The following is a 16,937-nucleotide window of genomic DNA, read 5'->3' on the forward strand; positions in this document are numbered from 1 at the left end:
ACTTCTATTTTTTTTTTTTTTGGGTGTCAACAATAGGAATTTTTGGGGTTGAACTGTATATTAACTATCTACATATTTATAAGGGGTTACACATCACATTGGTCTGAAAGCCTCAGGAAAATATACACATCTAGCTTCCCAATAAGTCCAGGAAGTAGAAAAGTATTACCTCTTTATTTATATGCTAAGTAACTGGTTGAGGTCTGTAACAGTCACAGCATGTAAATGAGGTTTGGAAATTTCATATCATGAACACAAATAGTTTTGAGCATGATCATGCTCTTCCTGAAAATGGACACACAGAAAGACCTTTCCTTTCTCCCCTCCATTGCTGGTGCTCTCTAATTCCATCCAAATATTTTGGAGATAGCCCTTATCAAACCAGTTTTGTTTTTCCACTGTTATATGAAAACTGGATGATAATGACTGTGAGAATGAAAAACTGCAAAAAGACAAAGATTCCTGCTGTTTTGTCCAAGTTAAAACTTTTCCTTACTACACAGAATTAGCATGCCCATCCTTGTCCATGCAATATCTTTAAGCAGATATGATAATTGTGTTTTCACTTTGAGACATCAAGGAAATTTGACGAGCGTTGTACTGGAAAGGTCTTGGCATTTTGCAGTTATCATTCTTACATCATCTGCAGTGGAAAAACGTGTGATCAATTAAAAATCACTAAAGCTTGTTGCTGATTGACTATGCATTATTTAATGAATATTCTGCCAATTTCTTTTTTTGAACCCTGTAAAATGCAAACTTTGATGTTCAGATAGCTTCCATTAATGGATTCTGTCATGAGTGTTGTTCTTAATGCATATGGCATGATTATGCCAACTCTTATCAGTTCTTTATAAAGGGTAATAAAACCATAAACTGCTCCTCACCATCTTATATAGTGAGAGCTAGTATTTTAATTAGGCTTTTCTTGTTGCCGTTTAAATACAGCTTGATAGCAGGTGGGAAAAAAGATGTAAGACAAAAAACTTTAAAATATTTTCATTCTATTAAATGGTTCATGCTCACAATTTAGGAAAAAAAGACAGATAACAATTATGATGGAGGAGTGAGATACAGAATTTTTAATCAACTTTTTTCTTTACAAAACCAAAATGTCATTATTACAAGTGGTGATGAACCAATAAAACTTTTCCACACAATCAACACATTGCAGAGAATCACATCTTGATAAATTCGTGACAGAAAAGACTACAGTTGCAGTTTTTCATAGCAGGGTTTATCTTTGCTTTAATTCAAATAAGCTATCTCCTTACCAAGCCAAGGATTTAGAAGACACAGCAGCTTCTGAAGGTACGCAACAAATAGATAGGTCTTACTTTAATTCAACTTTAGCCTGGGCAAAGGCGGTGTTTAGACCAAAGTGAGGACTACCCAGTTTTAAAATGATTCTGCAGGAAGGTTTTCAGGACAGAGAAGCCAAAGACACCCCAGGGGACCACTAAAACCAGAGAAGACAGTAGTACAGACTGATTCATGTAAGAATTGTGCTGATCCATAAACACATCAAAAACAGTATTCATGACTTCTCATTGGAGATCGAAGGCTTGTACACATCTGCTATCAATAGTGTAAGAGATTAACTGCATGGAAATCAATGCAACAAAAGGAAATGTAATTGGTTCTGCAAAGGAAAACTGTCAGAGTTACTGTAAAAGACAAATGAAAAATCTGCTGCCTCCAGTGGCTTTGATTATGTATCTAGGAAAGGAGGGGCAAAAGAGTCACCACTTGTAAATTGTGTAAATCTTAATTTTAGCCAAATATCTTGGAAATTGCTATTATCCCTCGTAAAATAAATGTTAAGAACTTAATTTTGATTTCATCGCACATGACCAGCAAAGAGACTAGGAACTCAGAGAGAATGGAAAAGCATTGCTTCATGTCTTCAAATAAATAAGTATTTTTTACTTCTGTGAACAGTGTCCTGGCCCCATTTAAGAGCTTCCAAGAGAGGATGTAGCTCTCCAGGTCTGGGTTGACTTCTGTCAGGGACTAGGGAAGATGATCAGGTTGCCTACAGGAGATGGAGATGGGTGGAGTAAGTAAAGGAGCAGTAGGAGGTCAGAAGACTGCAACATCAGAGGTGTCAAAAAAGATGTTGAAGGATATTCTCTGAGACCCTGCACCAAAGGAGGGGCAGGCAGTCTGAGATGATTGGGATGGTAAATGGAGACTCCTGTGAAGGTGAAGGCTGGAGACCTCAGGCACCATGAGGAAGGGTCCTGCTCTGCTGACAGATCTGCAGCCACAGACCAGGTTCAGGGCCCCAGTTCTGGGGCTGGGAGCTCTGTCCTGACTGGGGAGGAGAGCTTTAAACCCAGAACAACAGGGGAGGGAGATGATGGCCCACAGTCAGGCAAGGAAGTGGTAGAGCAGGCTGGCAAGAAAAGGGAGGTGTGGACAAAGGGGACTATGGTGAACAAGGCTGAAGAAGGCCCACCTCAATGCACAAAACTAAGGGGAAGCTGAACATACAACTCCATGGGGAAAGCTTTCATACTTTTCCTGGGAAAGCATCACAGCTGGGTGCCTCTATGTGCCTGTACACTAATGGATGCAGCATGGGGAATAAACAGGAGGAATTAAGGTTTGCATGCAGTTGTAGAGCTACAGTCTCAATAGGACCATAGAGATGCGGTGGGACAGCTCATGTGGCTGTAGTGCTGTGCTGGTGGATGCAGGCTCTTTATGAAGGACAGGCCAAGACACTGAGGAGGAAGAGTCTCCTTTTACATGAGAGAGCAGAAGAGACGCACAGAGGCCTGCCTGGTGATGCTTGAAGAGTCACATGAGAGCCTACAGATCAGAATTAGCAGGCAGACCAATGTGGGTAAAGTTGTGCTGAGCATCTGCTACCGACTGACCGGTCACGAAGAAGTAGATGAGGCCTTCTTCATATAACTGGAAGACGCCTCACATTCAAAAGCCCTGGTTCTCATGGGGAGACTTTAACCATTATCTGCTGTAAGGACAACTTGGGCACAAGCAGCCCAGCAGATATGTGGAGGGCATTGGTGACAACATCCCGACACAGGTGATCAAGGAGCTGATGAAGGGAGATGGTCACTGGACCTCACTGGGGTGAGGAAAATCAAAGCTCACCTGGAACTGAATCCAGTGAGGGACGTGAAGGGCAATAAGAATGGATTCTACAGGTACGTCATCAGTGAAAGAAAGTCTAGGGAAAATACAGATCTGCAGTAAGTAATATAGCTATTAAGCATGTTCTGTAACAGCTATATATTGCAATTCCTTTTTAGGAAAAGTTAAGTTTTTTTTAAGGTTATTATTGTTACTAAATCATGTTTGTGGTGTGTCCACAGTATTCAGTAAAGTCTGGAGACCTTTTCTCCAAGAAATGTTAAAGCTCCCTTTGGAAAGCAAAAGAGTTTGTAAGATCCTGGGATGTTTAAGGTCTTTAGAGACAATCTACAACTGGCAAAACCAATACTCAAGATAGTCCCATATAATGGACTATAGGAGTAATGACTGAATTCTATGATCTAGAGGCACATTCCCAAATATTTTTCCTTTTAAATTGGCTATAGAATAGATTTTTTTTTGTCTTGCTTCTCCCAGCTTAAGGACTTAAGTGCATTAATATTCTTCTCAGTTTTCTACAAGTTTCTCTACATTTTTGATATTGCATCATTACAAATGCTTTGCATTCCCATTTGTATTCTGTGAGCAGGCTAATCCACAACATGTACAGATTGCACCTAGAATCTGCCAGAGTCCAGCCAAATAAGCAATTATCATGATTCTGGAGATTTAAAAATATATACTTAAAGAAAAATACGCTGTCCTATTTTCTGTTCTTCAGGGAAGAAAAGAGGGTTTATGTTACCTCAACAAAGAGAACCATGTCTTCTTGGATTTCCTTGCCCTGGATTCTAATGGGGTTATTTTAATTTATAACTGACTTGTTATATTACAGAATGTATCAGTAGATGTACCATTTAGTATGGAACTCTGATTCTGCTTTTAAGTTCTGCTTGATGGATTATCTTGTATTCTGTAACCTAATATTGCTGATGGTTATGTAGGGCATCACTATAAATTAGATTATTTAATGTGAGATGATACAGTGTTTCATTTTAAATATTTTATTGTGTTATAGAATGAATATCTGGCTAAGAGGAGCACAGACATTACTTGTCAGCATAAAGAAACTTGCAGCTGGGATTCAGGGTTCCTCCAGGTACACATCTGACCTTGAACAGTAAGCTAGTCACTGTAATATTCCTCTTTAATATGATGTTTAGTAATAGAAACGATTAACATCTATTCCAGCAGCTGAAGAGCAGAGCTAACAGAATTGTTCCTGAAGCTTTCTCATGGCTCTGACAACTGGCAGTTTCTGGAGAAGGAGAAACCATGACCACCAACGAAGGTGAGCTACTCCACAGTCCCTGAGATGGCATTGCTTAGTGCTGCTTGTGGTATCTTAACCTCTGTCATGGAATCATACTCTCACCAATGACTGTTTCTATCTAAAGTAAATGGTAACTGTTTTCCCAAAATTTGCACAAAATAGCAGCTTTCCAAGGACAACACTTTTCATAAGCACATCATCTACCAACCACCATTTTGTAAGATGCCAAAAACCCTTATGCAGAAACCTAAAATAGATACTTCTGTTAGATCTCTAAAATGAAAAATGCCCTTAACAAAAGATACATGTTCAATATCCATAAAGCACAATTGAAATTAAAGGAACATCAACATTTTAGATCTCTGTAATAGGAGGGAATTATTTCCCATGGAACTAACCCTATGTTAGAGTTGCACTGTTAGGAATCTTGCACTTTATACAACTGCAGTAGCATACAAAAAAATGTGGTAACACATAAAGTAAGAGAATTCAGTACTTGCCCTATAATGCAAAAAGATAGCAAATTGCTTGCTCTAAGATAGCAAGTCCACCGATACATGCATTTTGTGTAGGTATATACTCAATTTCCTTAATGTAGAATGTAAATGTCCACAACATTTAATATATTAATTCTGTAAGTCCAGTGTAAGGTAGGAATATATTGCCACCTTCATGATGTAACTTAATCAGAAAACAAGGTGACATATATGAAGTCACAGAGAAAGGCTATGGCAGCGTCTCACCTCCAGGGACAATGCCCTAAACACTACATCATCCTATGTCTTATATTTGAATGTAAAAGCAGTTACTTTTTTCCTGATTTATTGGTGAAACTTTTATGGCAAATAATCAATTTCATTTTTTCCTCTGAAATCTTTCACACCCCCAGAAAGAACAACAGCTTATTTACAATAAAATCATCTATATCTTCTTTCAATAACATTTATTGTAGCATCTTCAATTATCTTAAATATTTTGCTCATTTGCCACTGATGAAAATGCAGTACCAAGAACACTGAGATAGGAAGGGACACAACCGTTCTCAGCAGAGCTCGTAACACTGGTCAAAGCTTCCTTTTGGTGAATGAGGACCAAACACTTCAAGCCCATTTATGCCAAAGGAAATTACAAGGATGTGCAAAAATAAAAATAGAATGTTATTGCCACTGTAACCAAAGATAAGATCATCAAAGGAAAAAAACCAAACCAAAACGAAACACAATGCTTTTCCAGTGGAATTATTTGAATAAAATGGGGGGAGAGAGGAAGAGGAATCCCTGACCAGAGTAACCCGTCAAGGTATTCAGTGTACATGTAATATATCTTACTGGGGTTTCCCTGAAAAAAAAAAAAAAAAAAATCATAGTCTGACACTAGAAAAGGGGACGAGGGGGAGACAGCACATCATTATTCCAAAACTCTTGTTTTCCCAGAAAGCAGGGACAACATAAAAAGCTGTCTGACTAACTCTCACCATGCTTAAATAGGGCTTATATAGACATTAGGAAAGGGGTCCTTTTCTTCCTTGCAACTAGCAAGATAACCAAGCTAGAGTAATTGCATACAGCAGATCACAGCTAAATATTGATTCAGATGTCATTGCAAAAATGAAAAGGTGAGAGAACAGCAGCTTGAAAATAATGATGTAAAAATCTATGAAATAATGGTGGAAACAAACAGACCTACAGCAATTATACACACAGCAGTTCAAAAGTTCTGCTGAATTAGGAACAACAGCAGATGATTCAGTACCTTCTGTGAAAATGGTCCTCCTCACTTGATATGTATGCAGCCCTTCTACCTGGAACTAAGCTGGCATCACAGGCACAAATTCAGGCAAGGAAAAACCTGCTAATTAGAGGAGTCACTCCAGTTTAGTTCCAGGTGTCATCACTTAACCAGCTTTTTTGCATCTAGATATCCTAGCTGGCAAGACATCGTGCTATAGTTTAAAAAAATTTGATAATGACAAATGAGATGGATATGTTCTGGCCCTGTGCAGGAGGATCTATCATTCAAATATTTTATATATGAAAGAAATCCAATATTTCTCTTTATTGTATTGCATTTTTTTAAAACAGTAATATATATGATAATAAGTTAGCTGTTTAACAGCATTAGCATTAACTGTTTGAGGGCACCTGCAAACCCCTAACATGGTAGGGGCTGAAAGACTTGCTCCTCCTTTTTTTCCTGGTATTTGCATTTCACTGAAATAGATATTTCTTAATGCAACTTCTGCACCTGCTGTAAAATATAACTTCTATTACTTTAGACCCAATTATACACTTGATTGCTGCATAATCTACAGGAATAAAAGTTAGTTCCTGCTCCAAAAGAGTTGACGCTGGAAAAGGTTTATTGATTATAAACATAGGAGCCCATTTTGACCATTCTGTGGAGTTGCAGTAAGTGCAAGGGCATACAAAACTTTCAGAAACTATAATCCTCTTTCTGTATGTTTTTGGTACTTTAAAGAAACAGTGGAAACAGTAAAAGACTGACTGGCTAGGAGAATCTCAAAAAAATGTTTCTCTTTGCTGAAGAATAAATATTATGATCTATGAGAGAGATATTTTTGAATTATAACTGCTGCCTCTGAAGTTGTGCAGAACTGCTTCTCCCAGCATCTGATGTGTCACCTTTATCATTAGTATCTGTCAGAGCTGTTATAGATTCTGATTTAAAAAAAAAAAAAAAAGGAAAATAGCAGCACAGCAGAAGTTCTTCTTTTGAAATTGCAGCTTAACAACTCCTGTGAACTGTATTTTAGCCTTGACAATGCAGGCAAATATTCACCACACATTATTAGAGCAGTCCTGCTTGCTCTTTCCTTTTGATAATAGGGCCCATGTATATAACTAGCTTGTCCTTAAAGCAAATATTTTGAACCTGAATGTGCTAATTTTGGGATAACTTAGATAAAAGCCTCCTGAAAACTTTGGGGTTTTTGGATTCCTTGAGCACTTCAGCTACAGATATGCATTATACAGTCTCCCATCCCTGAAGCACTCCCTGACTTCAGCCATGCTGCCAAGCAAACCAGCAAAGGAAACCTCTTCACACTGTACCTTTTTTTTTTTTTTTTTTTTTTTTTTCTCTGATAAATAGAGGGGTCCAAGCCTGTCAGCCATACAAGTTTTATGAAAACTGAGTTCAGGGTCATAGTAACTATTAATGTTTGCACAGATGCTACTGGGGCAAATGTACCACAGAAAATTCACGTGAGCCCTCTGCACGTGAGCAGAACCTTGCTCTAAAAGATGTAACATGATGAAACTGGTAAAATATTCCCATAAGATCAGTTAACAGAAGTTTTTTGGGGCAGAATTGAAACTCCAAAAGTGGGCAGCTGTTGAGTCATAAATGGCAAGAACAGAAAAAGAGAAGAAATCTAAGGAGTGAAGATTTTTACAAAGATAAACACACACAGATCGGGGCAAAGGTGCAGGCTAACACTTTTTTGCAGTCCTATCATGCCACCAACATCCTTGTATTGCTAGACAGTATCACAGAAACTGAGGATAATATAGCCTATCACTGAAAACCACCAAGCACCATGCTGAAGGCTGAAGCCACTGAATACGAAAGTCGACTTTGGGCTGTCAGGTGCACCATGGAAAGGATGGATTTTTTTCGTAGATATTTTGCATAGTCATTTACATCCACAAAAAGTGACTATATCACACTGCTATTCCAATTTAACAGTGTTTTTCACTCATTCTACAAAGGCATAAATAATGGCTCATGTCGTAGGACAAATGAGAGGAATGAGGCTTTTAATAACAGTCACATTTAAGAAATGTGTTTCCTCTTGCACTGAAGCTGGTGGCTCTCTTTTTATTGACTCATGAGCTCATACTGGTAAGGGCCTAATTGTTCCAACAGATTTGTATGACTTAATTTGTTAAGACTTTGGCTGAGATATGAGAAAGGCTGAAACATTTTTCCGAGGTGCCAGAAGTGAGGGCTTTTTTGCATTCTGATCTTCTGACATAGATTTTCTCAGATCCAATATCAGACATTATTTATACAGCTCTGTTGGCATCTGTGGCATTCTGCAGACTAGTAAGAAGTCAAGAACCATGCTCTGAGGAGTTCATCATCTAAAAACTGGCATATAATTTAATGAGTAAGGACAGAAGAATACAAGATAAATAGAAAATTGCTTCTGGCAAAATTCCATTGTTTATTTTTAATCACAAAGAATGCAGACCATTCAGGCTGCTTCTGTTTCAGATCTGTTTCTTTTTTGAATGATTAGACATGCAAGAGAGAAAGAGGTCAGACACAGAGACCAAGAGTTCACTATGGAAGGATGAAATAGAAGCTACAAAAGGAATAAAAAATTTCTAACCAAAACCTAATCTCCTTCCCTGCCACTCCTTTGTGTTGCCAAAGAACAAACCAGGAGATTTCAAGGGGAAAACTCTCTATTTCCTGGAAGTTGGGGTATCTCTAAGGTGATGTAAAACCCACCCACCCTTTGCTCCCACCTTTCCTGGGAGATGCAGCATGCAGTCGGGCTGCTGGCTATGCACAGAGGGGTGCTGCTGTGAGCACCACCAGAGCTGGCCCACGCTCGGGTACCTCAGTGCACTGATAGGACACTCTCAAATACTCCAACATGTGTTTGGCCCTGTAGCCACCTAGAACCAGTGGAACTGACATGTAGTTCCTAGCACATTACTTCTTTTCATCCCACTTGACATTTTTTTCCTCCTCCTGCAACACAACCCAGCCTACATTTAGCAAGCACATTCACACTAGGAAGTTTAAATAGGCTTTAATTTTTCTCTGCCTTTGCACTCGATGTTGTCCCCACAGAAGGAGACATGAATTTCACTGTCAATTATATTCTGAGTAACTCAATTAGTCCCTAAGTACAGAACAGTGAGCACTGTATATTTTCTCTATCTTATTTATACTGCTTACAGATCTTTTTTTAAAAAAGCTTCTTTTTTCTCTGGCAATTCTCTGCTGATCATTAGCTATAAATAAGTTACATTGATGTATGTAAAATCCTGCTTATTTTATAAACCACAGCTATAATTTTATTTTAAGGTAAATGACTGGAAAGACAAAGAGCAAAAAGGCACATATGTTAGAAGCATGCAAGATAACATTTAATCTACCAGTGAGGTTCTTGTCACCTACCCTGATTCCAAATGCAAGAACAGGGAATACAGTCGAATTACAGGCCAACAGATTTACAAATTTACATATTTGGAAGCCAAAAAAAAAAAAAAAAAAAAGAAACACACAGAACAAATCCACCATTGCAAGATATTTCCAAGGTCCAAGATCCACATGGAATTCAATCATAAGAGGAATATTTGAAGTTACTTAAAAAAAATCTGCCATGAGTCCCACAGAAGGGACATATATTAAACTTGATATCTTAGGGAATTAAGTTTTCACTGTGTATTTCTTAATAGAAATCGGTGGAAAGTGGTATCAATTATTCCATCATTTAAGGAATGGAATAAAGAAGACTTTTCTTCTCCTGGACTGTATATACATCCTGTTTTATATATAATTTGTCCATTTTGATATGAATATTTTTCCTTTCTGTACATTTATGTTACTTTGGCAGAGATGGCAATGGAGTAAGTAAATTGGTTATCTTGACTTTGGTATGAAAAATTTTAAATCTTCTTTCCAAGGTGGAAGTTAAGTACAGGAATTAAGCTAGTGAACAGTGGATGAAAAATAATTGGTCTGTTTTTGCTTTCTTTGCCATGTCCTAAAGGTAGTCTCTAGTTTTGAATGTAGTGTGTTATCAACTGATTGTGCATTATCATCAGTTGGCCAGAAGCTGATGATGAGATCACATTGGTGCTCACCAATTAATATGAAAGAAAGAGTTTAGTCATGATCAGACCTCAGTCCCCGTGAATCAGCACAAACTGCTCAGCAGTCATCTGTTGGGCAGCAGATTAAGGAATTTGAAATGGCACATGTTAGAGGTTAAAAGCGGAGCATGTACATATGTGCAATGAAAAAAATTAGCTCCTCAGAAGTCATTTTGCATAGAGGAAAAGGCTCCTGCATCTCCACTTCTATCAGGTTTGAGGTTGATGACTCTCTCAAACCTGATTTTCCCAGTAGAGCACAGGACACACTTTTCCTGTTCCTGTATCTGTTATGTTTCCAACCTGATTTGCAGACTGGCAATTATAATGTCTCCTATTGCTGTTTTTTAAATCACAAAATTTGAAAACAATCTAGTTAAGAACAGAGACAAAAATTCCCCAAGAGAGGACTGGGAACAGGCGACATATGCCAGATTTTATCAGATAACGAGCTTTTAAAGCTTATTTATTGGTATAAAATTTCTATATCAAAAAAAAGAAGTTGCTAGTTTTTCTTTTCTTGTTATGGTAGAGAGTTTTTGGAATATGCAAAACCTTAATATTGGATTTGCACCAGGAAACGAAGCCAGGGGACTTGGCTAGGAAATATGTGCTCAAAAAAATGGGCAAATCCAAGATGGCAGTGGTTGAGGGACAAAACACTGAAGATTTCAGGATTGTTGCAGTATGAAAGGCTCCATGAAATACAATGAATACCTGACAAGTGGGTTTTTTTAAAAGCCAGCTCTGAAAATTTTCCAGAATACACTTCTATTTTTGTCTATTTTGCAAAGAACTACAGGGAAAATTCAGGGCAACTCTGTTCTAGAGAGATGCATTCTTCAAACAGAGCTGCTAATATTAAAATATCCCTAGTGCCAAGTTTGCAAGTCTGTAGACACCCCTTGTGAAGCAGTGATATGATAACTAAATCATACTAATATGTCTATGATCTGTCCTGTGTCCAACACTGGGAGAAGCACATGCATCCTCTCAGAGATCTTCCATAAAGTGTTTTTTCTCTGAAATTTTAGACACAATTACTTTGTATCAAATGTGTATATTTGGGAATTCTATCAATAAATTACATGATAAAACGATCCCCATAAAGGTTCTAGAAGCTACCACACAGGTTCCAAGAAACTAGTCAATAAAGAACTATTCTTTCTTTTGTTCCAAATAATAGCAGCATGGTCTCTAAATTAATTTGCACACTTGTTCTTTCTCTTACCAGCTGTTGCCCTTTTGGACCCCAACCAGCATACTGAAGCTTTGCATTGCTGACCTCAGGGGGATACAAATTCTGGGGATCCCTGCAAAAAGAGAAAAATAAGATTTCAGCTTCAGAAATGTCCTTATTTAAGCTGCTCTGGAAATCCACCATGACCTCCTAAGGTGTCTTTTAGCTGGAATCATCTAATATTTAGTGCTAGATTTCAGTAGATTTTTTTTAACATAAGATAAGCACTATACCGCTAGCAAGCATTGGTGAGATCAAATATTTAAGTGACAATTTCTGTTTCTTATTGATATGAAGTTAAACACATTAGTTCCACTGCTGACTTGCCTAAGCTTTAGGAATTAGTCAAGGGATGGCAAACAAAGTAATTGTATTTATCAACACTGATGGTGTCCACAAAGGATAAACAATAATTATATTTTTGAATCATACTGCCATAAAAAAATATAATTTCATCTTCTTCACCCCATGGCTTTTCTGCCTAATAATTTTCCTTTGAACATGATGGCAAAAAGTTTAGTAATTGTATAACAACTGCTATGCAGCCTGGATTTGAAGGGAAAAGCTTCTATTAATACCAAATATATTATTTTTTTAGAAAATAAAATAAAAATGATTTTCTTGTTCTTTCATCCATTACCTTCATTTTGTAGCAGAACACCAGTGTGACATAGCAAATGCAATATAGAAAAAGGAGGCCTTTTTTGGTAAATGTCAGAGCAGCATAATGTCATTTTATCACAGCAGAGACAGACATCATTGCCTTGACTGTATTTATACTCAGCACAAATAATTACATTACATATTCTGAAGTCACATTGCTAAAACTCTGTGTATAGTAATATTCTACAAACAAGAACACTAGTAAAGCCTGTATACAGTATGCCTCATAAGCAGATCTCACACTGCTTTAAAAAGTAAGGGTATTATCATCACTGGTCTACAGATAGGGATAACAAGGCAATTTGAGGCTAACATGACCCAAAACCAGAGAAAAGAGCCAAAGCCTGCCTAGCCCTTAACGAAAAAGCCTCCTCTTCTTGTACAGAGTTTATTTCTTCATTAAAGGCAATGTTTTCCAGACCATATTTTCCAAACAGAGCAAAACTGAATGCAATAATTAGACACTAACTGAATTCTCTTCATTGCCTGTTTTGTGACCTGGTGCTGTATCACAGTTACACTCCAGGTCTGCCCCTTCAGGCAAGAACTCCCTTGCCTGCACATTCCCGCTGCACTGGGGCTGTTGCAGGAAGTCCAAAGACAGCAGCAAGATGAATGTTCAGAAATTGATTTTGTGCCATCTATCCAAGGTGAAAAAACAGCTTTTCCTGTAAACTCCTGGGCAAAGCTAGAATCAGGGCAGACCCTAGATGAGGACACCAATGCCTACAGTTTCACCCTTCCATAACTCCTGTAGTTGGAACAGCAACTTCTGTTCTCCAGCTAAAAGGTTTGTATCAGTGATTATGAATCATAACCCAAAAAGTCTGCAAGGCCCCTTGGAAGAGGTCTGTGGAGCCAATTAAAATTAAAGTGTTCAAGACGACGTGTTTGATGCAAACAGGATCCATTAGGAATGAGTTGGGGCAAGAGTGGTTTGTTGAGGCACTGACCCTTCAAGCCTGATCATACTGCAGGGTGCCTGATAGCTTTTGGCTCTATAGGCAAAGTCACATCCACAACTGCTTCTGGTGGAGTAAAATCGTATCTTTTCTTAGGGTTTTTAACCAGAGGATGTCTTTGTGGGTACCCTAAAGTAATTTTTTTAAGATATGGATAAGAGAACACAGAACTCTCATACTGAACTTCTACCAATAGCAGCCACAAAATTCCCATTCCAGTAAAAAGAATAGCTATACAACTTCGCCTGGATCTGTTCAAGCCTGTATGCACTAGCTACTTCAGTTTCAAGCCAGCTCTTCCTGTTAAGACTCAGTGTCCTTGGTTAGCTATCTTGATTATCTGAACAGAGAGTAATCTCAGAGTACAGGAGGAAAAGAGAAAAATAGTAAATCAAATCCTCTTATGGGAGAATAAAAACATACTTCACTACTTGTCAAACCAGCTATCTAGTTCTTGGGTTTCTTCACCCATGGTGAGAAGAGGAGCAAGACAGGCTGAGAGAGTTGGGGGTGTTCAGCCTGGAGAAGAGAAGGTTCCAGGGAGGGAGACCTTATAGCCGCCACCCAGGGAACTTAAAGGGGCTACAGGAAAGGTGGGGAGGGACTCTTTATCAGGGGGTGTAGGGATAGGATGAGGGGTAATGGTTTTAAACTGAGAGAGGGTAGATTTATATTAGACATAAGGAAGAAATTCTTCCCTGCAAGGGTGGTGAGGCGCTGGCCCGGGGTGCCCAGAGCAGCTGTGGCTGCCCCCTCCCTGGAAGAGTTCAAGGCCAGGTTGGACGGGGCTGGGAGCACCCTGGGCTGGGGGAAGGTGTCCCTGCCCATGGCAGGGGGGTTGGAGCTACATGATCTTTAAGGTCCCTCCCAACCCAAACCATTCTGTGATTCTATGATATTACAAATAGAGGGGGAAATATAACCCCTAAATAGACAGATTATACAAACTGTAAGAATTCAAACCTGTAATGCTTCAGATAATACAGGTGGAGCTAAGGGACAAAGATACCAATTAGAGCCAATGATTCAGACCAGATCCTGGACAAGTACTGTCAGTTCTGCTCACTGCATCATCTTTTAGAAGAAGAAAACTCTAATGCAATGAGAAATGCTGCATAAACCATCTTTGGCAGAAGGAAAACCACTCCATCCAATCTACCAGCAAAGACCTCTGCTGAAGACAAAAAAGCAAAGTCATCTTCCCTTTCTCTGGTATGGCTGAGGAAAAACAGAATTGCGTCTCATGAACTCCTTCTTAGAATGTTCAGAATGGCTGAGAAAATTCTTTTGTAGAAAAATCTTGTTTGTTTGCCTTGAAACCTTTTGATAAACATGCAGATAGAAAGGCTGACTGATGGAATTGCATATTGTCTGGAGGTGCCTGATTTACAAACCTAATTACCATAAACTGCCTCTATATTCAGCATGTAACAGCATGCAAGTCCAGGTTGTGATGTAGACCACTGAAAGTAGGTGGTAGCCAGGCATCCGTCCTCATGCCGTGAGTTCTTCTTCTCTACCATGAAAGTGGTCTAAGATCCTAGTTTCACCACATAAACACTCATGAGAGACAGACATTTTCCTCCTGGTAGATTTTGGCTTGTTCCTCATATCTTCTGAAGAAAATCCTCTTCCCTAGAATAGCACCATTCACTCCCTCACCTGCAGGAAACTTCAGCATTCATGTGCAAGGGGATTGAGAAAACATTCCTCCTTGCCAAGTATGATCTAGCAGGCTTCAGAGAAACTGCAGAAATGATCTGGAGATGGGCTGTATCAAGAGTGGAGACTGGGCTGTCAGTGAGCCTGAAGGTGGCATGAAAACGGAGTTCACCTACTTGTGAACCTTACCATGAAAGACCAGATTCCCACACATTTACTCGGGCTATGTTAGGTGCATGCTCTGTGATGGAATACGTGTGGACTCCCTCTCTGGCAGCCCCAAGCAACCCCTTTACAAACCTGTTATATCACCTATAGAGAGGAGGAAGAGTTGTCTACATAGCCGCTCCAGTCAGGATGACCAAAACTCTCTACTGTTCTCTCCAGGAAAGCTCCTGGTGATCCTCAAACTGAAAAATCCAGCTATCAAACACATTTCCGATTATCCCATACTATTCTGGACCTTTAGCTCTCCTTGGTAGCTCTCCTTAAGGGAGTCAGACCAAATGCACACCTATATCTTAGGAGCACACATCCATTTTCCAAGTGCTGCGTAAATGGGACCTCATGCCAGTCAACTCCTTCTGGGAGGTATGTTCTTGCTGATAAACTCTAGTCCTCCATAGCTATACCCTTGCATCTCCTCCAAAACCAGTCTCCTTAAAATTCCTCTGTATTTTTTCTTGATTCAGTCAATATTATGGGTCATCTCAGCCTCTCCAAAGAGCCAGTGATCCTTCTCACAGACCCTCATAATTAGGGATTGTTTGGATTTGAGCCTTCCCTTGTGAGCTCATTTGTGCAGGATGCTGGCTTGGAAATGGGCTATTCTGAAGTCAGTCTGTATTTCCTGGTATTGGTTTGCATGAAGAACGAGATTGACCACATCCTCATACCTTTTTCACTTTTTCCTTATGGAAAAGAACCTTAATTTTCATTTCCAGCCAAAGAAATGGCAAGGCCTTATTAAAGGGTTGCCGTTATTTCTTTCATCTCTTAAAATGATTGATTTTAAAGCCTGGGAAAAAAAAGGAATAATAATGTTGCTTTAGGCCAGACAGAAGATGGAGTAGATGCTGTATAAACTCTTCTACATTAAGATGACATTGTCTAGACCAGAGGCTGTTAAACTTCTCCAGACACAGGCATGATTTCAGCACAATGTTCAAAAAACATTACTGAAGTAGTAAATTGTGAAATTTGTTCATTTAGATGAAGCCTTGTGCCAAAAAGTCTCCCCTTGAAATTTCCAAATAAGGAAAATTCCTGAGTGCATTTAGCATGCTGTCTGTCAAATAATTTTTAGTTGTAATTTAGCTCAGAACATATATGTAGAATAAAATAAACTAATCAATGATATAATGTTGCCTGGTTTTGACCTTAAAAAATACCATGATTAATGAGGAACTAGCTTTAAAGAGATTGTATTGGTTTTGCTGAAATTTTTACATCTATGTGTTCCCTCTTCTGACATTTTCTCCTATTCTAGGGAAGACCAATTTCCCTTATGGCACTGAGTCTCCCCCTGAGCACAAACGTGACAAACTGTTCTATATTAAGTTATTCAAAAGCAACTTAAAAACCAACAGAAGTATTCCACTGCAATTGAGGGAGATGCTCCTTTTCCTTCAAAAAAAAAAAAAATATGTTACAATGCTAGACTGGAAACACCTGAAACTGAAAAATAGCAGTTAAATTCTGGGTTATGGTATAGTCTGTTCTTCTAAGGTCTGTTTTAATGACTTTTAATTTTAATTTTAAATACAGAACAATAGGTTTTGTACAAAAATTCTTTGCACATGCTGCCAATGTGATCAAAAATGCAATAATTTGCACCAAAGGCTGCTCTGACATGTCCATCCTCTAAACAAATAACCAAAACTATATATATGATCTAGAGTGAGTTCTTAAGAAAAACATTGAACCCCCTTGCTTAACTATGCCCTAATTTTGGAAAACATAGAAAGTATATTAAGATTTCTGTAGCATATGTAAAGAGGTTGAAGATATGCAGTTAAAAAAAGTGTAGGGAAGGCAGAAATATCCCCTCTTGTTATTTGCATCAAGCTAGCACTGAATATTTTGAAAGACAACAGCCCTAAGCACATCAGCTCACAGTTCTTTAAGCCTTTTTTTTTTTGTGTGTGGTTAACTATAAA

The 16,937-nt window shown here is 38.6% G+C and overlaps 1 protein-coding gene across 4 annotated transcripts in view; it reads right to left on the reverse strand.

Moving 5' to 3' along the window:
* Positions 1–16,937, reverse strand: part of DPP6 (dipeptidyl peptidase like 6) — a 559,441-nt gene that overhangs the window by 92,774 nt on the left and 449,730 nt on the right. For all 4 annotated transcript variants that reach the window (XM_033009667.2, XM_042801789.1, XM_033009666.2 and 1 more), the window contains exon 7: positions 11,483–11,564. In XM_033009667.2, the coding sequence (XP_032865558.1) occupies positions 11,483–11,564 (82 nt within the window). The remainder of the gene's footprint in view (positions 1–11,482; positions 11,565–16,937) is intronic.

This window comes from Tyto alba, unplaced genomic scaffold (assembly GCF_018691265.1).
Source record: "Tyto alba isolate M040663 unplaced genomic scaffold, T.alba_DEE_v4.0 Super-Scaffold_38, whole genome shotgun sequence".
In the NCBI taxonomy this organism is placed as follows: domain Eukaryota; kingdom Metazoa; phylum Chordata; class Aves; order Strigiformes; family Tytonidae; genus Tyto; species Tyto alba.